At 39.9% G+C, this 23,284-nt stretch overlaps 1 protein-coding gene and 1 long non-coding RNA gene across 13 annotated transcripts in view; one reads left to right on the top strand and one right to left on the bottom strand.

Moving 5' to 3' along the window:
• The window catches only part of radil2a (Ras association and DIL domains 2a), a 156,038-nt gene that overhangs the window by 19,360 nt on the left and 113,394 nt on the right, over nucleotides 1-23,284 (top strand). For 9 of the 12 annotated variants that reach the window (XR_012396835.1, XR_012396829.1, XR_012396832.1 and 6 more), the window contains 5 exon segments: nucleotides 4,810-5,472; nucleotides 9,038-9,075; nucleotides 11,663-11,838; nucleotides 12,426-12,538; nucleotides 20,965-21,184. Coding sequence is in view for 2 of the 12 variants with exons in the window: in XM_021469262.3 (XP_021324937.2) it covers nucleotides 4,810-5,472; nucleotides 9,038-9,075; nucleotides 11,663-11,838; nucleotides 12,426-12,538; nucleotides 20,965-21,184 (1,210 nt within the window). In the remaining 10 variants the exon portion in view is untranslated. 12 annotated transcript variants of the gene reach the window in all.
• LOC141381323 (uncharacterized) overlaps nucleotides 19,807-23,284 on the bottom strand; it is a 4,612-nt gene continuing 1,134 nt past the window's right edge. Inside the window, exons 1-3 of the long non-coding RNA XR_012401295.1 lie at nucleotides 23,017-23,284; nucleotides 21,586-22,329; nucleotides 19,807-21,451 (exon numbers count right to left, since the gene is read on the bottom strand). The exon at nucleotides 23,017-23,284 is cut by the window's right edge and continues 1,134 nt beyond it. This is a non-coding gene — a long non-coding RNA (uncharacterized lncRNA). The remainder of the gene's footprint in view (nucleotides 21,452-21,585; nucleotides 22,330-23,016) is intronic.

Below are 23,284 nucleotides of genomic sequence, written 5' to 3'. Positions count from 1 at the left end.
ATACTAAGGGTGTCACGATCCTCAAAATCCTCGATTTGATTACATTTTCGATTCTAAAGTCACGGATCGAATCGATTTTCGATTATGAATAATTAGTTAATTAATAACAAATCAATTATTTGTAGCCTACCGTTTAAACTACCTGACCTGCATGGTGTTTGTTTTACCCATAAACAACTCATACAGTAAATGAATAAAGGTAAGATACACACATAATTACCACCTGTCAATCACTTTTTCTGCGGGACTCGTGAATAGGCAGTGATCTGTGTCGTTATAATGGCGTCTGTAAAAAAGACGCACAACCAACAGGAACCAGCCAACAGTATCTGAGGTGTTCGCTAAAATGACGAAGTACAAGTGAGTGAAAGATTAAAGCAGTCTACTGACTCGCTGACTGCCTGGACCTGCTGTCTTGAGCGCATGACTGTGTGTGCGTCTGTGTCTGTGTGGTCACATGATGTGCGTTTTCAGCGGTAGTGAGGAAGGAGGGCTGCTCAGAAATGCTACACGTTACTGTGAATGTCAAATCGTTGCGTTCTAAAATGCCATCTAAAAACAAAGACAGTGTAAACAGGGCCTGAGTGTGTACTTTTCGCGAGCAGATTTGCAACTGGGGCGGGGCGGAGGAGCGCGATGCCGATGTTGTCAACATAACTCACTTGATATCCAAAATGCTTTCACACCGGCGACTTCATTGAAAGAGGAGAAGGTTTAAGCTCTGTCGTCGGGTCTCCTGTGTCTGCAGTTTAACAAGCACTTTACCAAGCATGTTTTTACCGGCTTGGCAAGCCAAGCTGACGGGATATGGGGGCGTGGCAGCATCTGCGATTCAATTTTTTAATTCGATAATCGAAATTGATCTTAAATTTCGACACCCTTAATCAATACACTGAAGAACAAAGGCAAGGCTTGGAACAGGGAAGACTAGACAGGCAAATACTCAGACATGAAAACATTACAATATGGCAAGACTCAGTCCCGAGGTGTCTGTGCGTGCAGCTTAAATAGTGTGAATTCAGTCCTTGACAATCTTCCGGCGTTGTGTGTGCAATCAGTCATAATGAGGAACGTGTGTGTGAGCGGAGTGCATGTATGGAGATGTAGTCCATGAAATAGTCTGTTAGCGATTGTTTTCCAGCAATCTATGGGGTTTGGATCGCTGGTGATCGTGACACTATTAAAGATGCACACATTGAGATAACAATGCTGAAGCAGTATATTGTGCAGCTCTAAAATACAATAAGTTACATTGATACTGGAGAATAATCGACGAGGCAAAACTCTTGACATTTAAACTGCTCCCGTTGTTCTGTCGATTTGTCCTACCTTGTCAGAATGTCCTACCTCCTATTCAAAAAGTATGACACAATATGCTAGCCATCAGATTTTGCTACCAGTGTAAATTTTAATGTGGAGTAGTGTGATATGAAGCTGTAATGTTGCCCTAATCCTTAGCCCCAACCTCAGAACCATTTAAATACAGTGTTGGTTGTATAATCTGAGGGGTAGGATAAAATGTCAGGACCCCGGCCTTGAAAGCGAACTCATTTGATCCACTTTATTATCCACATCAGAGTTAATTTCCACAAGAAACGATTGATATGTAAAACATTGGAAATAACTGATTAACTGGCGTAGTTTCTTTGGTTTGCTTGTTTCGTAATTGATCAGTGTTGCAGCATTGACACTGAATTAACAGAATAATGGCACTGTTGTCTTCTGTAGAGCAGCTTAGATATAAAAATGATCTCATTTCATAACTGATTAACTTTACGCTGACATTGAATTGAACTGAATTAACACTGAGCTCAATAATGACTCAGTTATGTACAGTTGAAGGCAATATTGTCAGCAGTGCTGTGAATTGTTTTAGTCTTCCAAATATTTGATAAGTGATTTTTAAAAGAGCAAGGCTTTTTTTTTCACAGTACTCTTCTGGAGAAGATGTCTCATTTGTTTTATTTTGGCTGGAATAAATGGAGTTTTTACATAAAAAAAAAGGTCAATATTATTGGCCCCCTCATTTTACAAGTCTCCTAGAGGTAAACCGTTGAATGTGATTTCAAGACACCCGTTAAAAGTAACCTATTCTCCCGCACTCACATTACAGCGACAACGGTTCATTCATTCATTCATTCATTTTCTTTTCGGCTTAGTCTCTTTATTAATCTGGGGTCGCCACAGTGGAATGGACCGCCAACTTATCCAGCACACGTTTTACACTGCAGATGCCCTTCCAGCTGCAACCCATCTCATTCACACACATACATTACGGACAGTTTTACCTTACCAAATTCACCTACCACATGTCTTTGGACTGTGGGGGAAACCGGAGCACCCGGAGGAAACCCACGCAAACGCGGGGAGAACATGCAAACGCCACACAGAAATGCCAACTGACCCTGCCGAGACTCGAACCAGCTACCTTCTTGCTGTGAGGCGACAGCACTACCCACTGCGCCACCGCGTCACCACAGAGGTTAATGTCTATTAATATTATTATTACATTCAACAGACATGAATGAAACGCCAAGCGAGTGAGTGTGAATGATGTGATTCGATCAAATAACATGGTACAAATTGAGCCATCATGCAAAACACTCAAGTTGAAACATTTGTGATCTTTTCAAACTTTTTGAGTGTATATTAATATTTGCCTAGTAAAAGAGTCATTTTCCAATTTTACATTGCTTTTATTACACAATGTGACTACAGAATTTAAATAGAAAAATAATTAAAACTGTTATTTTTGCTTTTAGCGAAACGCTAATGGTCTAATCTGATTCAATTCATTATGCTAAGCTAATAGTGACTCCACCAGAACAAGAAAGGCTGAATGGATTCAAAAATGGATCAAGTCAGCTGTCTAACTCAAGGAGACTTTTCGAAAAATAAAAATGAAAAGATCTGTCGTACTCTCTCATTCACTTTGCTCCTAGTTTACCCAACTATGACGACTTCCTCTATTGAGAAACCCGGAAATGTGAAAATGGTACAGCATTTTAAATTCTCCACATCTTGTTGGAGCTGAACAGTTAATGGTGGGTTGAATGAGAGTGAAGCAGGTGCTGAGGGGATTAAGTGTGGATAAGTGTCAGTCACCGCTCGTGGTGCGCAGAGACTCTCGTCCACATCAGGAGAATCATCAGCTTTAGCAGCACTAAGTGGATCAGGCCATTAACACTGCAGGCTGTTTTGACACCACACTGTAAGCAGATGAAGAATTTACACAAGGTTTTGCTTATACCTCCTCCTGTTCCCTTCAGCTGGCTGTCAACACACACTCTTCAGACATCAGATGAAGCACGTTTCAATGCTCTTAACACAACAAATGTAGGATTTTAAGCTAGAATTGTTTCTTAATTTTATAAAAATGGTCCTAAAAGTCCAACTCAGGCTCATTCTGAAAATGTACCCCCATATGCATTTCTGGAGAGATGCAAATACGTCCCAGGAGCTACGTTTTTTTTTTTTGTTGCAGTTTTTGTTTTCGCGAATTCACCAGAGGCCGCTGTGTACGCTCTTTGAGATCTCAAATTTCTCTTGCGAGTGCCATACGCACATGCTGTTCTCACATAAATCCACTAGAGGTCGCTGTTGACTGACTGACTGACTGACTGAATTTTTGGATTACCTGCTTATTATTAAGATTTAAATGACATATTCTTTTTTTTTTTTTTTTTTTTACGACTATGTCATTAAAATCTTAATAATAAGCAGGCAATAAGCCAGTAGTAAATAACGTGAATTTGATTTTGAGTGTTATTAATATTTTGGGTGGTATTTGATGTTCTGACCAACTGCGGATTACAATTGTGAATTCGCTAATAAGTCAAAAAATGTTGACTCACTATTTAGCAACAGAAAAAAAGTAGCATGTGTCAAAGTTTGGCAACATTTTTACAACCCGGGCTCATTGTGGAAACGTAGTCTCGTGGACGTTTCTGGAGACCGCAGAATACGTCCCGGCGGGTACGTACGGCTGCAGTTTTTGTTTTCGCGAATCCGCGAGAGGCCGCTGTTGTGCGCTTTTTCGCGTCTCAGATGCCTCTCGCGAGTGCGGTTCGCGCCCGCGCTGTTCTCGCGTGAACCCGCCAGAGGCCGCTGTCCGACTGACCGGATGATTGACTGCGCGACCGACCAATCGGCCAATCCGCCCTCCTCCTTCCCTGAACCCAACCAATCTTACCGATTGACCCGCCCGCCGCTCGCTTCCCTAAACCTGAGCAACAGTTTAAAAAAGCCGTCCAAAAAAAGAAAAGCCCTGATTTTTTTTCTACCGCGTTTTCGGATTTCACCACGTTCTTACCCTGTTACGAAACTCGTTCACTTAATTTTTGGGGTTCTGTTTTTGTCTTACCTGATTGCTGAAACTGCTCTTCCCCGGATTTGAAACCGGTCGCCGTGGTCGACCACTCTCTGCATCTCCAGCCTGCCGACGTACACGATGAGCTGAGTGGACAAACGAGTTGCAGCGGGAAAGCCCTCCACAAAGAGGTAAACGATCGGCCGGCAAGCACGAAAGGGAACGGCGTCACACCGCCCCGCAGCGTTCGCTTGAAAAAAATAAACGCGGCCGTACGTACCTCCCGGGACGTATTCCGCTGTCTCCAGAAACGGGACTACGTTTTCAGAATGAGCTTGGGTTGCATTTTTAAGATGAAACTGTGTTACGAACATGAGGATTGAAACAATGTACTCATTACAGGTCTACAGCTCAATGTACTCATTATACGACTGCTGTCACATTCTGTTATGTTATTTGCATGATGAAATCCCCTGTCTGTTCTGTTCATCTCTTATCAGGATTTTCTGATCTATCTGATGAGCGGGAACACGTGTGTGTTCGGCAGCTCCTCTGAATCCTCCACCGGAGTGAACCAGGAGTCCCTGAAGGTGGACATTTTACTCTTCGCTCCTGATGTTTCACCTCAGCACTGCTGCGTTCAGCGACAGGATGCCACCGCTGACCAAACTAAGATGCAAACCAAACTCAGACCACTGCACAGTGCACACGTTACGCACAACGGCGTCCCGCTCCAGGACGAAATCGAGTTGTGTCCAGGCGACCTGATAGGCCTCGGTCAGCACTATCTCTTCATGTTCAAAGACCCGACGGCCACGGGAGCCTTTCAGACTCCGTCCTGGATGGCTACATTGTGTCCCCCAGCCACGACGTCTCCCTGTAAACTGTGTGGGACGTCAGTAAGGAGGAGGAGGACTCAAAAAATGGCCGCTCGCTGGAGGGATTCTGATGGTAGGGTGGTTTCGCTGTCCTATCAAATGGAGCAGGAGGATCGGGTGTTGGAGAAGATCGTCAGTATGGTGGATGCAGGAGGAGAAGATCCCAAACTGACCGCAGCCTTTCTGCTGTGTCTGTGCATCCAACAATCTGCCACTGACTTTGAGCTGCTTCATCTACGGAGACTGCTGCTCTCCATTGCCAATCACATACAGCTCGACATGTGGGTGAGTCTACAAAGACACACACAACCAGTGCCACTAACAGAAGTCATAATGTTTTTTCAAGCTGCTTTTAATAAACCATGACTATGACTTTTGCTTCAATAAATTTTCTGCTTATTAAGTAAGGGATAAAGTACATCCAGGAGGTTGTTATCAATGAATAACACCTAACAGGCTTATCGACAGCCATGCTGAAATGTGAATGGATTAATTATGTGAAAACAACCACCTGGAGGTACTTTATCCTGCTTATCACATAACAATTAGACACAAAACACTATTCCGACCAGTAATCATTTGTTATTAATATTTAGAAATCTTTAATTAAACACAAAGCTGACAGAAATGAAAACAGCTGAATGTACCTGATGGAGAAAACACTAACCTATGTATTATTTAGTTACAAGATGGCACCAAACAGTCCAAACATGCAAAGATTACATAAATAAAACCAGCTGAATGGAGCATCCAATAACCTACGTATTTTGTTCAGTCACAATGTGGCGCCAAAGAGTCAAACATAGCATCATAGGCAGTTAAATATGAATGCAGATGTAATTATAGACATGTGAAGGTGTTCACTGAAGGTCAAGATGATTTGAAGTACCCGGAGGAGCCTGTCTTATTCAGCGGTTGTTATCTGGAAATAGCATACATTGGAATGTTTCGATTGACTAATTAGAATCGAGTAATCCAAACAGCTGCGTAATACTAGTTATTTGAGTAGTAGTTGGGTTTAGGTATTGGTTAGAATTAGCAATGCAGAATAAGATCATGCAGAATTTGTACTTTATAAGTACTAATAAACAGTTCATATCTTAATAATAGGCAGGTAATAAGCCAATAGCAAACATTGAAATTGTTACAAACTAAACAGAATAGGTAGTTTTGGTCAATCATCTTTAGTTCCAAGAGGTGATCATTTGTTATATTAGTGACATTTTATGGATTGCTTCAATAAACTAAATTTTTGCTTACTAAGTAAGGGAAAAAGTACATCCTGGAGGTTGTTATCAATGAATAACGCCTAACAGGTTTATTGGCAACCCGACTGAAGTGTGAATTAATTAATTCTGTCAAAACAGCCACCTGGATGTACTTTATCCTGCTTATTACATAACCAGTGGACACAAAACACTGTTCTGAACAGTAATAATTTTTTCCTAATCTTTAGCAATCTCTAATTAAACACAAAGCTAACAGAATTTAAAACAGCTGAATGTACCTGATGGAGCATACACTAACCTATGTAGTATTCAGTCACAAGATGGCACCAAACAGTTGCAACATGCAAGGATGACTTAAATAAAACCAGCTGAATGGAGCATACACTAACCTACAAATTTTGTTCAGTCGTAAGATGTCAAAAAAGAGTCAAAAATAGTGTCATAACCAGATAAATATGAATGCAGATGAATGCAACTACAGAGATGTGAAGATGTTCACTGATGGTCAAGATGATCTGAAATACCTGGAGGAGCCTATGCTATTCAACGGTTGTTATCATGGTATAACATCAATTGGAATGTTGCAATGGACCAATTAGAATCGAGTGATCCAGACAGTCGTGTAATAACAGTTATTTAAGTAGTAGTTGGGTTTAGGTATTGGGTTGGATTAACAATGCAGAATAAGATCATGCAGAATTTCTTCTTTATAAGTAATAATAAATAGTTAATAATTTAGTAATAGACAGGTAATAAGCCACTAGTAAACATTGAGAGCTATTACAAACTAAATAGAATAGGTAGTTTTGGACATTCATCTTTAGTTCCATGATGGGATCATGCACTATATTAGTGATAATAAAAGGATTTTAAATGCACGACTCAAAGGAAAAGAACCACCCAACATGAAGTGCTTTAACACACAGTAATCTATTTATTGTCACACATATTAAGTGGTCTTTGCTAATTTATAGACCATTAAAACTAGGGTTGCCCTTTGTAGTGCAATATTTAATGGAATGGGTAAAAATGTGTTATATTCGTCACTTAAGACTTGTTAGATCTGCCCTGAAAGAAAGAGAAAGAGATTGTATTGTGATTTATGACATAGGCATATCTAATAGCTTATAGTAACATATGCTAGCTACCTCTTTACATATTGCAAGTTGGTTCTTTACAACATACTGTACTTCTTTAAAAAACGGTTTACTTGTTTACTTGCTTTTTAGACTAATTAATTATTAATTCATCTTAATATGTTACCGAATATGTTTACCTCACCTATCTATCTTCAAATGGACATGTTTTCTGGCGTGGTCGGTTTGCTCTGTAGTTCAGTTTGTACAGTCTTGTACTTGTGATGAAGAGCACTCAGGTTCAGGTCTGGTGAAGCACGGTTCCACAATAGATGTAAAATCAAGGTAAAGTACATGTTCAGAGTGTAGTTTAACTTATGTCTTCTTGTAAAGACACTATTGGTTGGGTTTAGGGATAGGTTTAGGTCAGTGGTGTGCTAGGTGACCTGTATGACAAGCTCCACCTTATCATGTGCATGTACAAGAAGGACATGTATCTATAACATACAACAAAACATACCCTAAGTAACGTCATAAAAATATAGACAGCGCCCTCTAATGGATTTGTCATCTAAAGGCTGATTTATACTTGTATGCTACGGCGCTGACGCCTGGCCCTTCGCCGTGCTGACGTGCACCTCTCAAAAATTGTAACTACAGGTCGCAACAACGCGTAGCGCAAGCTCTGTGATTGGTCGGCTTGGTAGTGCTGACAAGTCTGGGCGGGACCGAGAGCCGCGCGAATGACGCGAGCGATTGTTTACAAGTGTGGAGTCCCGTGAAGGAGCTCCGGATAAAAAGTTTTGTTTTGTGTTTACCTCATAGATAAAGTTGTTGCACGTGCCTCAAAATGAGCGAGTTTGAGTCACTTGTACAACCAGGAAGTGTTTGGGAAAAGCAAAACAGCAGCGAAGAAACTCGACACAGAGGAACATTTACACCTCACTGCCAACTAGCGTTTCGGAAGTGTTAATGCAGACCAACAGAGACAGCACGCAGAAGTATAAATGCACAGCTGCGCGCGTTGCCTGCGCCGTGAGTTACGCCGGTCACTTGACGCAGAAGTATAAACCAGGCTTAAAACGTGCAACCAAACATACCCAGAGCAAGGTATTTTATATTTCACAAAAATGAGGCATGTATTTTCAACGAGCCTGAGCTGATTAAATCACATTTCTTCATTATTCTGCTGCTCGGCTTGAACTTCAGCAGATTAACTTTGCTCTGTGTTTGGATTGTTTAATATTTTTGCCATCATAATAAACAGTTGAGCAAATGTACCTAATCAAGTATGTGCTTGAGTGTATTATATGTGTATGATATGTCAATATAACTCTCTTAGGGAGCTGGTCACTGAGAATCCTTTAAGAAAGAAGTACCTTAAATAAGTAGACATTGGATACTATGTTTGTTATTGAGCACACTAACACGTCCTGCTTTACATGACCCAGCTGAGACCCTGTAGTCATGGGAAGTTAAGAGTTGTTGCTCATTTTAACAGATCTGTTCTTCTAAGACGTGTTTTTTTTTTCTTCTCATCTACAGGAACGAACAAAGGAACTTGCAGCTCTGCATCCAGACACGTGAGAGAGCTTATTTCTTCCAGCTACTATTCTTCTCTCTGAAATAAGAGCAGGGGACTGTAAGAACGACAAGCTTATTATCAGCCATGGTGCCGTGTTTGTTCAATTCACTTTTGTTTTGTGGGCCACTTGAGCATGTCATTACTGTTGAAGTGGCCAGCAATAAATCTGTCTGCACACAGACAGCAGCGCTATAGTGGTTCAGGCTCCGATTGTCTCCAGTCTAAATTGCAGATTTGACTAGGCAGACAGCTGACATTTTCAGCTGGTATTTTCTGCTCAGTCCACATCCTGGTTTTCAGTCCAAACACTGCGGTGAGGTGAACACTTTAGTGGTTAAATGGAAAAAAACTTAAAGGAGAAAATTACCCTCAGTGCCATTTGATCTTTGATTTGGGTCACTGCTCTTCAGGCTATTTATAGTTTAAAAATGAAACACCAGTGTATTTATATATAGGAGCTCGTAAAGCTCACTGACGTCAAGATGAATCCAGATTTTCTTCTGCTTAAGTTAGTTGGATGGACTAAACCATAAATGGACAGCGAGAGTGGATTGGGGTTGGTTTGCAACTGGATGGACAGACAGATGGGAGGATTTTGGATGCACAGATCAATAGACAGATGTATATAGATCAGAAGATGGTTGGTTAGTTTGTAGACAGCTATAAGATATAAAGGTGAACAGATTAGTGATTAAAACTGAAGGAAAATGTGAAACTCAATATTCAATGCCATTAATTTGGCATTGTTTTCTGTCCAAATGAAAAACAAGGTTTTTGCATGCGTTTTTATTAAGCTATTCTTCTTTATTTACCTGTTTGGCTAGCTGGTGGATCAGTTGGTTTGGTTAGTTGGTTTGGTTGGTTTGGTTGGTTGGTTTGGTTGGTTGGTTGGTTGAACAACCCCGTGAATGAACAGATGGGATGATTTTGGTTTCGCAGACCAATAAATGGGTGTATATGTAATAGAAGGAGATGGTTGGTTGGTTGGTTGGTTGGTTGGTTGTGATGTGACATACATATGTTTTGAGAGCAAGATAAAGATGGTGTTGGTTGGTTAGACATAATCCAACCATAGATATTTAGAATTTTGCATGGTCAAGTTGGTTGGTTGTTTGAATACATATTCTGGCTGATTCAATCCATTATTCAATCAATCAATCAATCAATCAATCAATCAATCAATCAATCAATCAATCAATCAATCAATCAATCAATCAATCAATCAATCAATCAATCAAACAAGCATCCAATCATTCAGTCAATCAATTAATCAGTCAACCAACCAACTAACCAAACAATCAATCAACCTTTTAACCAATTAGTCAATCGATCAATCGATCAATCAATCAATCAATCAATCAATCAATCAATCAATCAATCAATCAATTAATCAATCAATCAATCAATCAATCAATCAATCAATCAATCAATCAATCAATCAATCAATCAATCAATCAATCAATCAATCAACTGAACAAGCATCCAATCATTCAATCAATCCATAAATCATTCAACCAACCAACTAACCAAACAACCAATCAATCTTTCAACCAATCAATCAATCAATCAATCAATCAATCAATCAATCAATCAATCAATTAAACAAACATCCACACATTTAATCAATTAATTAATCATTCAACCAACCAACCAATCAATCAATCAATCAATCAATCAATCAATCAATCAATCAATCAATCAATCAATCAATAAATCAATCAATCAATCAATAATCAACCAATCAATCAATCAATCAATCAATCAATCAATCAATCAATTAAACAAACATCCAAACATTTAATCAATTAACTAATCCTTCAACCAATCAATCAATCAATCAACCAACCAACCAACCAACCAACCAACCAACCAATCAATCAATCAATCAATCAATCAATCAATCAATCAATAATCAACCAATCAATCAATCAATCAAACAATTAATCAATTAAACAAACATCCAAACATTCAATCAATTAATTTATCATTCAACCAACCAACCAACCAACTAAACAATCAATCAATCCATCAATTAATCAATCAATAATCAAACAACCAACCACTCAATCAACCACTCAATCAATCAACCATTCAATCAATCAATCAATCAATCAATCAATCAATCAATCAATCAATCAATCAAGACATTTCTTTGTAATATTTTCACATTTTTAATTAAATCATTTTTAAACCTTTATTTTCTAGAACATGACATTTGCTCCAAATTACAGATGTGTTCATGTTTCTGGGAGTGGGAATGAGATATTGGTTTCCTAACTCTTCTGAAAATTACAACATTGTATTGTATGTACGTCTCAAATTAATATAAAAATGTCTGAAAACATGGTGTGTGTCCTAAAATGCTTCTTTCAAGTGGTTTCTTGTTCTTATTTCTAACTGGTTGGAAAGATTTGTGTTGTTTAGTTGGTTAGGCTGAAGGTTTGTTGCTTGTTTGGACATACTTCTATATAACGTAGTAAGGTAGATGATTTAGTCATTTTATTGGTTGGCTTGATAATGAATGGATGAATGTTTGGTTGACGTATGTGTGTGTTTTGACTGCACACTGTGCTCTTTATACTCAGTAACTCCATTGATGGGACAGCGGAGCAGCCTGTGCTGAACATGAAGGAACTGATCCCAGGCCTGCAGCCCCTTGTGCTGTGGATGTCCAACTCCATTGAGCTGCTGCACTTCATACAACATGAGGTCCCTCTGCTCTTAACATGGAGACAGCAGGACAGACAGGAACAGGACAAAGGTACCAGTGTGGGATATAAACATGTGGTAAAATAGGAAGATTTAAAGTCAAAATTCGCCCTCCTGTGAATTTTCCTTTTTTTTTTAAATATTTCCCAAATGATGTTTAACAGATTCAGGAATTTTTCACAGTATTTCCTATAATATTTTTTCTTCTGGAGAAAGTCTTATTTATTTTATTTCGGCTACAATAAAAGGAGTTTTTCATTTTTTTAAAACCATTTTAATGTGCATTTTAATTAATTTTAAATATTTTTTTTTCATTGTATACAGAAGAAACCATCGTTATACAATGACTTGCCTAATTATCCCTAACCTGCTTAATTAACCTAGTTAAGCCTTTAAATGTCACTTTAAGCTGTATAGAAGTGTCTTGAAAAATATCTAGTCAAATATTATGTACTGTCATCATGACAAAGATAAAATAAATCAGTTATTAGAAATTTTGAGTTTATTAAAGCTATTGCATATATATTTATGTCAGTTGATGATTTCAGAACACGCAATGCCTCTACTTGAGTAGATTGATGCTTATTTGTCTCTCTCATAAATATACACTAACATCGCATCTCATTTCCATTTGCTTAGAATGGCTGGATGGTCAGATCCAGTGCACTCGTGCTGCCAGTGAGGAGGCCATGACGGTCCTGGAGGAGGTCATCATGTTCACCTTCCAGCAGTGCGTCTACTATCTTACCAAAGTACGTGCACATTCATTAACATCATTTTTTTTGTTGTTGTTGTTGGGAATAAGTAATATACTTAGTATTTATTAAGTCCTAATATACAGTGTAGGGCGGCATGGTGGCTCAATGGTTAGCACTGCCACCTCACTGCAATAAAGTCACTGATTCGACTCCCGGCTAGGCCAGTTGGCGTTTCTGTGTGGAGTTTGCATGTTCTCCCTGCGTTCGTGTGGGTTTCGTCCGGGTGCTCTGGTTTCCCCCACAGTCCAAAGACTGTGACAGGTGAATTTGGTAGGCTAAATTGTCCGTGGTGTATGAGTGTGTGTGCATGTGTGTGTAGATGTTTCCCAGAGATGGGTTGCAGCTAGAAGGGCATCCGCTGCATGAAAAAAAACTTGCTGGATAAGTTGGCGGTTCATTCCGCTGTGGCGACCCATGATTAATAAAGGGACTAAGCCGACTAGAAAATGAATGAATGAATATACAGTGTAAGGTGGTACGGTGGCTCAGTGGTTAGCACTGCCACCTCACTGCAATAAGGTCACTGGTTCGAGTCCTGGCTAGGCCAGTTGGCGTTTTTGTGTGGAGTTTGCATGTTCTCCCCATGTTGGCGTGGGTTTTCTCTGGGTGCTCCGGTTTCCCCCGCAGTCCAAACACATGTGCTATTGATGAATTGAATGAACTAAATTGGCCGTAATGCATGAGTGTGTGTAAACGTGAGAGTGTATGGATGTTTCCCAGTACTGGGTTGCATCCACTGTGTAAAACATATGCCGGAATAGTTGGCGGTTCTTTCCTCTGTGGTGACCCCTGATGAATAAGGCACTAAGCTGAAGGAAAATGAATGAGTATACAGTGTTTGCATTTCATTAAACGTGTGCCTCATCATAGCCCTAGAAGGATGTCGAAGATTTCGAACAGGACACGACTTTGTGCTTCCAGTCTGTAGGCCAAAAAAAAGTCAGAACAGCGAAGCAGACGCAGAGATCGGCCATAGCTTTGGTTGAGCTGGATAGCTGGTCTTCTCCTCCCGAGAAATCAAAAACAAACACATTAACAGTGTATTTTCTTAAGGCTCGAGTTAATGGCAAATCCCAGCCTCTCCTAGATGAGGCAGGAATGTTTAGGAACACGATATCTACAGCATTTGTTTTCATTCTGGATCTGTGTGCAGTTGTTCTTGATGAATATCTTTTAAAAAATGTTCGCTCAGACTGAAACTGTTATTTCCATTGTTATCATCGACATGGAAAACAAGAGGAATATTTCTCTAATGCTTTTATGAGCCCCCGGAATATCTCAAGGAAATGAGATTTACATGAAACGATATTTACATGAAACAAAATCATAACTTAGGGTGAATAGGATTTTGGTTGTTGCTAGAAGGGATACAGCTGCGACCAAAATATAATGAGAATTATTTCTATTATTTATTAAAATACCCATTTATTAAATTTAATTAAATGTAATTTAATTTAATTTAATTTAATTTAATTTAATTTTATTTAATTTTATTTAATTTTATTTTTATTTATTTATTTATTTATTTATTTTTTAATTTTTTTTTTAATTTTTTTATTTTTTTATTTATTTTATTTTATTTTATTTTATTTTATTTGTGTGTAAAGTGTCCATACTAAATAAACACAGAATAAAAACATCACAAAACTCCATTACACTGACAACATTAGATCAGCTCAATAGTGCGGAAAATCCAGGTGATGAAGCGACCTTGAAGTCCAGAAGGCCAGAAATTCCACATATGTGACGCATTGGTTGCAGATTAACTGAGTGGATAAATGAGGAATGGAGAGTTGACGTCCTTCACGCTCCAGACCCTGCAGCGCTGGAGAACAGGAAAGGGCTTCAGTTACTCATCCTCCGCCTGATGGGGAAGCAGATGTGCTCATTTCGGACATTCGTCTGTTTCCTGAGCAGGACAAAACTCTGAAAGAGAAAGGAGCGTCCGGTTTAAAGCAGTCATAAAGCCCATCAGGAAGTGAACCTTTTCCAGGAGATTAGTAAATGAATCTTTAGTCTTTACAGCTATTCAGAAGTTGTGATTTGGTGATTGGTTGGTCATTTATGGAACATTTAAAGCGATAGTTCACCTAAAAATGAAATGTACTCACTATTTACTCCAAACCTTAGAGTTTAATTCTTCAGTTCAGAACAAAATAAGATATTTGGAAGAAAGCTGACAACTTGAAAAGTTTTTAAAGGGATAGTTCACTCAAAATTTGAAGGAATATAACTGGAAACTTGTTGACTTAGGGAAAACCAATACTATTGAAATAAATTGTTACAGGTTTCTTCAAGTTTTGAGTGAACTATCCCTTTAAAATCTGTTCAGGTTTATAGCATTCTCCCAAATATCTTCTTATGCGTTCAACTGAAGAAGGAAAACTCATAACAGTATGGTACCACTTGAGTAAACGATGAGTAAATCTTCAATTTTGGGTGAACTATCCCTTTAAAAACTGTTCAGAAGGACACGTGTTTGCAGCTGGTTTTCTTCATTATGGTGTGTTTACTGTAGTGTTTAGGTAATTCAGCATTGTAAATGTTGTGATGTCATGGCTGGAATGTGTCAATCAGGGATGATGAGTCATGGGGGCGGGACTTTTGGCTCTGGGTTTCTGAGTGACCTCATCGGGTGTAATTAATTCAGCTTCATTAACTTCTACTGTGTCATGACATCCTGGCAGTGTGTGTGTGTGTTTTAAAGGGATAGTTCATTCAACAATTAAATTATCCTCACCATTTACTCACATTCAAATGGTTATAAACACTTTACTTTCATTTGTTGAACAAAAATAATGACATGTTCTGAACAACGTTGGAAATAGCAGCCAGCACTGACAAAAAAAAAAAAAAAAATACTATTAAAAACAATCCTGTGTTGACCATTGCTAGCCTGAACATCCTGTAAATAAAACCCTGCATTTGGATCCGAACTCTGTTGTCAGCGTCACATCGCAGTGTTACAATTGTAGGGGTCAAAATTATTAGAATCATTAGAAAATTTAATAAACGTCATGTTGCATGAAGATACTTTACTGTAAATTCCCTACTGTAAATTTATCAAAACTCAAGTTTTGATTGATCTTGCTAAGAGCAAATTTTAGCGACACAATTTTCTCAGTTTTTGAACCCTCAGTTTGCAAATCAGGCAGTTGTATCAAGGCCAAATATTATCTTATACATCAATGTGTACATCAATGAACAACATCATTTATTCAGCTTTCAAATAATATATAATAATATATAATAGAGGTGTGAACCTATACTGGTCTCACGGTTCGGTTCGGTTACGATTATCATGCCTTCGATTCGGTTCAATTCGATATCTCGGTGCATCACGGTGCATTGACGATGCTTTCCATATACAGTGTTATATTTTAGGGGGGAGGCTATAACATGCTGTCTGTATAAACACACAGACACACAGCAACACACTGTCTCTCATTCAAACTTACACAAACATAGACAGCAACAAACACACACATGCGCACACACGCACGCACGCACACACACACACACACACACACACTTAAGCCCTCGCAACAGGGAGAGCTCGAGCTGAGCGGAGCAGAAAAAAACAAAACAAAAAAAAGCGAAAAAAATAAGCACTTTTCCGACGGTCCCTTACTGAGAGCTCCTCTCTGCGCGAGCTCTCCCAGCTAAACACATATTGCGAGGGCTTAAACGGAGCAGTGCTCGTAAAGTCGAGTGAAAAAAAAAGAAAGACAGCTGTGAAACATAACCAGCTTTGTCTTTCTGTAGGAAACACACTTTAGATCAGGGGTCTCAAACTCAATTTACCTGGGGGCCGCAGGAGGCAAAGTCTGGGTGAGGCTGGGCCGCATAAGGGATTTCACAAAAAAAAAAAAGTCCTCAAATGCCATTATTAACAGTTTTAATTATTTCTTCTGAACATGAAGTGTCCTGAACATTAATAGAACATTGAGTGAAGATTATGAACAGTTCTTCTGAACATGGCATCTTTTGCCTACTCCTTGCTGCCAGAGACTTGACAGCGCTTCTTCTCACAAATCTGAACCACATTTGGCTTTAGAGCGGAAGCAGTTGAGACCCTCAATATGGCTTGAAGATGATCATCATTAAGTCTAGACCTGTACTTTGACTTATTGAAGTTCTAGGTGGAGAATAACTTCTCACACAGAAAAAAGTGGGGGAACTCACTCAAAACTTCCATTCCCTCACCTAAAAAAAGGCGTATATATGTATAAATAAAACACCCCCACCCCACTCCAGTCACATCAGTCTGTACCAGTCTGTATCTACCTATAATATATATAAGATGCAGGCTGTAGCTAGGTAGGTGGCAGGCTGCAGATTGATAGCTAAGTGGCAGGCAGGGGCGGGAACAGCTTACCTTGGTTCTGGCCGGCGCGAGTTCCCTCCTAACACTTCCCGCCCGTCACAGCGTCTAACAAAGGGGCGGGGTGCGTTGTGACGTCACCGGCATTCCCGCCCCTTTGTTTACACGGCGGGCGGGGAATGCCAGTGACCGCTGTGTATGGATAGAATCAGCGGAGCGGGGAGCGCTCTTTCTCCCCGCTCCGCTGATTCTGTCAGTGTACAGCGGTCGGCACGGGCCACAAAATATTGCACTGAGGGCCGCAAATGGCCCGCGGGCCGCGAGTTTGAGACCCCTGCTTTAGATCTTTTTAGGGTGAGAGGTTTTTGAGTTATTGCCGTCTATAACTGAATGTGTGTCAGGAATATCGAAAACAAAACCAACTGAACCGCGCTCATTTCTGGCACCCCCCTGGATATACAGCACTCTTAGTATTTGCCAATGGTGCCTTTACCACGGGCCGCCCTGAGTTGGCTGAGTGTTGTAAATACTCGCACTCACCTCCCTCGCGACAGACCGCATAGGAGATAAATGACGTCACTACACAATAACCGGTTATGGTTATTACTGAACCGATACCGAATTGTCTGCGTCAATTAGTTTTGACGCCCCTAATATATAATATTATATATATCCTGAGCTCCTGCTGCGCTGATGGTCATGGGGAGTGGAGAGCAGGAGACTGATTCCAGTGGCGCTCCAGGGACAGACGAGTCTTCGCTGAGGCCAGCTTCCAGCCTCCACCGCTGAGACTGCAGCTCTGCACAAGACTTTTGGCCAGCGGAGAAATTAAAACGGTCGTGCCCAACTGAGTCTGGTTCTCTCAAGGTTTTTTTTTCTTCACTCTCCTATCGGTGAAGTTTTTTATCCCTCTCCGCTGTCGCCACTGTAGAGCTACACATCGATGAATTTGCTCTTCAGTGTTTGGACTCTCAGTAATGACTTCAAACCACACTGAACTGAGCTAAACTGAACTGAACTTAAACACTACAAACTGAACTATCCTGATCCAGTTACTATGACCATTTATGTAAAGCTGCTTTAACACAATCTACATTGTAAAAGCGCTATACAAATAAAGATTGACAAGAAAATTGACAAGTTGACATTAATTTGGTGGTCCAGGGTCACATATTTACCTTATGCGAAAGCCCCTTCTAACTAAAGATGCTATACCTCACAAAATTATGTCAAGGTTGACTGATAAAGTCAGTAGTTTAATTTGCAGTGCATTTGCTGTTCGCTTATTGCACCAAAAAATGATTGACAACCGACAGAAAACTTGTTGATTATTGGCTTCTTAAACACTCTGGTGATGATCTGGTCCTGGCGTCCTTCATCTTGTTGTTGATGTTGGTGAATGTTGAGCTTGAATGACGTCACTGATAGTTTGCTCGCGTCACTTCAGTGTTTATACTGGTGCTGTGAATTCCATCAGGAAACTGACCTTAGATCAGAGGTGTTGAACTCCTGAATTCCTGGAGCGCCGTAGCCCTGCAGAGTTTAGCTCCAGCCATTCTTCAACACATTTGCCTGTAGGTTGCAAACAAGATTGAAGGACTCAATTAGTTTAATCAGGCGTGTTTAATTAAGGCTGGAGCTAAACTGTGCAGAGCTCTGGCCCTCGATGATGTTGTCAGATTTTCATGCATTTTTAATCATATTATTGTTATTAAAAAAGTTTTATCGTGAAAACAGAGTTGACAAATGTTCAGTATTATCTATTGGTGTACTATCATGTTTATGACAGATTTATGACTAGCTTTGTTGTCTTGGTAATGTCAAGTTCATTCAATCATTTTCTTGTCGGCTTAGTCCCTTAGTTATTAATGCGGGGTCGCCACATCGGAATGAACCGCCAACTTATCCAGTAAGTTTTTACGCAGCGGATGCCCTTCCAGCCGCAACCCATCTCTGGGAAACATCCACACACACATTCACACACTACACTACACTACGGACAATTTAGCCTACCCAATTCACCTATACCGCATGTCTTTGGACTGTGGGGGATACCGGAGCACCCGGCGGAAACCGACGCGAAGGCAGGGAGAACATGCAAACTCCACATAGAAACGTCTACTGAGCTGAGGTTCGAACCAGCGACCCAGCGACCTTCTTGCTGTGAGGCGACAGCACTACCTACTGCGCCACTGCCTCACCCGTAATGTCAAGTTGTCATGAAAAAAACAAAAACAAGTTGTGATGTATTTGTTTATGTCAAGTTGTCATAAACAATTAATTTGTCATGTCACAATTTTAGTGGTTTAATGCAACATAAGCTCATTCTGCAAACGTAGCCCTATATACATTTGCCTGAGCCTGAGGAACATATGGCTGCATTTTATATTTAAAATGAACGCTATAGGGTGGTATGATGGCGCTCCTTTTGCGTTTACCAGCTGACCGCTTACCTCTGTATGGACGGCTTTCCTGCTGTTATCAGTTTGTCCAGTGGCTTGTCGCATACATCAAAGGATTTGAGAAGCAGAGCAGAGTTGACTGTAATGATGGGGTTCGAGTCTGACAACAAACAAAAGCCAAAAAATAAACTAAACAAGTAAATAACAGGGTGCGGTGGCGCAGTAGGTAGTGCTGTTGCCTCACAGCAAGAAGGTTGCTGGTTCGAGCCTCGGCTGGGTCAGTTGGCATTTCTGTGGGGAGTTTGCATAATCTCCCAGTGTTGAGGTGGGTTTCCTCCGGATGCTCCGGTATCCCCCACAAGTCCAAAGATATGTGGTACAGGTAAATTAGGTAAGCTAATATGTCCGTAGTGTATGTGTGAACGAGCTAGCTGCCTGCCGGTTTAGGGAAGTGGGTGGGCGCTGATTAATCTGTGCTTTTAAAAACACTATCACTTAGGTTTAAGGAAGTAGGAGGGTTGGTTGGTCAGTCGTTCGGTCAGTCATTCAGTTGACAGCAGCCTCTAGTGAATTTACAGAGGAACAGCAGGCATGAATGGCACTCGTGAGAGAAATTTGAGATCTAAAATAGCATACACAGCGGCCTCTGATGGATTCGCAAAAACTGCAAAAAAAAAAAAAACGTAGCTCCTGGGACGTATTTGACACTCTTCAGAAATGTATGTAGGGGTATGTTATTTGAATTAACTTAGGTTGGTTTAATGACAGACTTATAAACACCCCTTCAAGTAAAGTGTTACCAACTACCAATCATTACTTTTATTATTGAGCTGAAAAGGTAAAGTCTTCCTGGCAAAGTTGTGCTTTATTTCATTTTTTTTGGTTCAGTGTGCTATCAGTTTTAGTGATAAATACACTCCCGCTGGTCTCCGTCTGGCACAGTTTATCTGTCTGTCCTTGTGTGTGCTTATCTGCTCCTGAGGGCCAGCAGTGGTGCGGTCAGTGGGAAAAGTGAGATGCATCTGCTGCTGCGCTGTTATCTGGCTGACTCTCAGGACGGCTGTAACAATGGGCAGTCTGGCAGAGACATTGTGCAGAGTCCAGTCACAGCACACACATTTCTCCGCAGAGAGGAAGTCGCCTTTGCTGTACTTCCTGTCGGCTCACGATCAGGGAACTGCACTCAGAGCCACGTCCCCTGTACTGAAAACACAAATAATGTGCTTATATTGTACACACTCCAGGATTTACTAAATGATTCGCCCTCCTGTTAATTTATTTTGTACTTGGTGTCAAATATTTCCCAAATAGTGTTTAACAGAGCAAGGAAATTTTCACACTAATTCCTATAATATTTTTTCTTCTGGAAAAAATCTTATTTGTTTTATTTTGGCTTGAATAAAAGCAGTTTTTCATTTTTTAAAACCATTTTAAGGTCAATATTATTAGCCCCCTTAAGCAACACTTGTTTTCTATTGTCTACAGAACAAACCACTGTACAGTGACTTTCCTAATTACCCTTATGTTCCTAATTAACCTAGTTAAGCCTTTAAATGTCAGTTTAATCTGGATACTAGCATCTTGAAAAATATCTAGTCAAATATTATGTTAAATAATATACGAGTCTAAAGCAGTTGCTCATGTAAAGTATTGATAAACACATGGAGTAAATGAACTTTATTTCCCTCTATTAGATTCTGTATGCAGTGTTGTCGGGGCTGCTGGACAGTAACCCTTTCTCCGAGAGCGGTCAGCTGCGCATGCCTGCGGGAGTCAGTCAGATCCTGGACGTCCTGAAGGAGGCTCTGCATCTGCTTAATACTTTCCAGGTGCATCGAGAGATCACGTCTCAACTGCTGACCTACCTGTTCTTCTTCACCAACGCCTCGCTCTTCAACACACTCATGGAAAGAGGTCAGCACTTTACCATACACTGTCAATTCTTCACAATGGAAAAACCTCACAAATAACAGACTTTATTAACTGTACAATTTATTGAAACGTAATTGTTTACAACACAAATTAAGTTAATGCAATCGTTTTTTACAAATTTGAGTGGATTCAACATAAAACATTTAAGTTGTGCCAAAAAAACAAGAATTGTGTTGTTTCAACTCATTTTAAAATAAGTAGTTTGAAAAGTATTTTTTGATTAACACCCTAGCGATCACCTTGATTACCCTGGAAATCACACCGAACACCCTATTAACAGCCTAGCAACATGCTAGCAACCACAAAACATACCCAACAACTACCTACCAACTACACACAATACCATAATAACCGCATAATACCTTAGCAATCACCCTGATTACCTAGAAATCACACATAACACCCTAGTTACAGCCTAGTAACACTCTAGGAACCACCCAGAATATTCTAATCACCTAGCAACTACACCAAACACACTATTAAGAGCCTAGCAACATGCTAGCAACCACACTACATACCTCAACAACCACCTACCAACTAACCATAATACCTTAATACCCAAGGAACACCCTAGCAACCACCCTATTACGCTAACAACCACACAGGGCACACTAGTTACAGCCTGACAACTACACAGCATGCACAAACAACAACCTAACAAACATATACCCTAAGAACAGCCTAATAACAACCCTACTTACACTGGTAATCGACAGAACACCCTACATTGTAAAAAATGCAGTTGTTTACAACATAAATTGATTATGTTAACGTAATAATTTTTTTACAAATTTGAGTGGATTCAACATAAAACATTTAAGTTGTGCCAAAAAACAAGAATAGTGTTGTTTAAACTCATTTAAAATAAGTAGTTTGAAAAGTATTTTTTGATTAACACCCTAGCGATCACCCTGATTACCCTGGAAATCACACCGAACACCTTATTAACAGCCTAGCTACATGCTAGCAACCACAAAACATACCCAACAACCACCTACCAACTACACACAATACCATAATAGCCGCATAACACCCTAGCAATCACCCTGATTACCCTAGAAATCACACATAACACCCTAGTTACAACCTAGTAACACTCTAGGAACCACCCAGAATATTCTAATCACCTAGCAACTACACCAAACACACTATTAAGAGCCTAGCAACATGCTAGCAACCACACTACATACCTCAACAACCACCTACCAACTAACCATAATACCTTAATACCCAAGGAACACCCTAGCAACCACCCTATTACGCTAACAACCACACAGGGCACACTAGTTACAGCCTGACAACTACACAGCATGCACAAACAACAACCTAACAACCATATACCCTAAGAACAGCCTAATAACACTCTAATAACAACCATACTTACACTGGTAATGGACAGAACACCCTACATTGTAAAAAATGCAGTTGTTTACAACATAAATTGATTATGTTAACGTAATCATTTTTTTACAAATTTGAGTGGATTCAACATAAAACATTTAAGCTGTGCCAAAAAAAAAACAAGAATAATGTTGTTTCAACTCATTTAAAATAAGTAATTTGAAAAGTATTTTTTGATTTACACCCTAGCGATCACCCTGAATTCCCTAAAACTTACACGGAACACCCTATTAACAGCCTAGCAACATGCTAGCAACCACAAGACATACCCAACAACCACCTACCAACTACATACAATACCATAATAACCACATAACACCCTAGCAATCACACTGATTACCCTACAAATCACACCGAACACCCTAGTTGCAGCCTGGTAACACTCTAGGAACCACCCAGAATATTTTAACCACCTAGCAACCACACTGAACACCCTATTAACAGCCTAGCAACATACTAGCAACCACAGAACATACCTCAACAACCACCTACCAACTAACCATAATACCTTAATGACCGCAGAACACCCTAGCAACCATCCTGACTGCCTAACAACCACATAGAACAACCTACTTACAGCCTAACAACCGCACAAAATATCTAAACAACAACCTAGCAACCACAGAACCTTATAACAGCCTAATTACACTCTAGTAACAACCCTAATTACAATGACAATAG

Source organism: Danio rerio, chromosome 3, assembly GCF_049306965.1.
Source record: "Danio rerio strain Tuebingen ecotype United States chromosome 3, GRCz12tu, whole genome shotgun sequence".
Classification (NCBI taxonomy): Eukaryota; Metazoa; Chordata; class Actinopteri; order Cypriniformes; family Danionidae; genus Danio; species Danio rerio.
The sequence above is the reverse complement of the archived record's forward strand: the minus strand, read 5'-3'. Positions and strand labels throughout refer to the sequence as shown.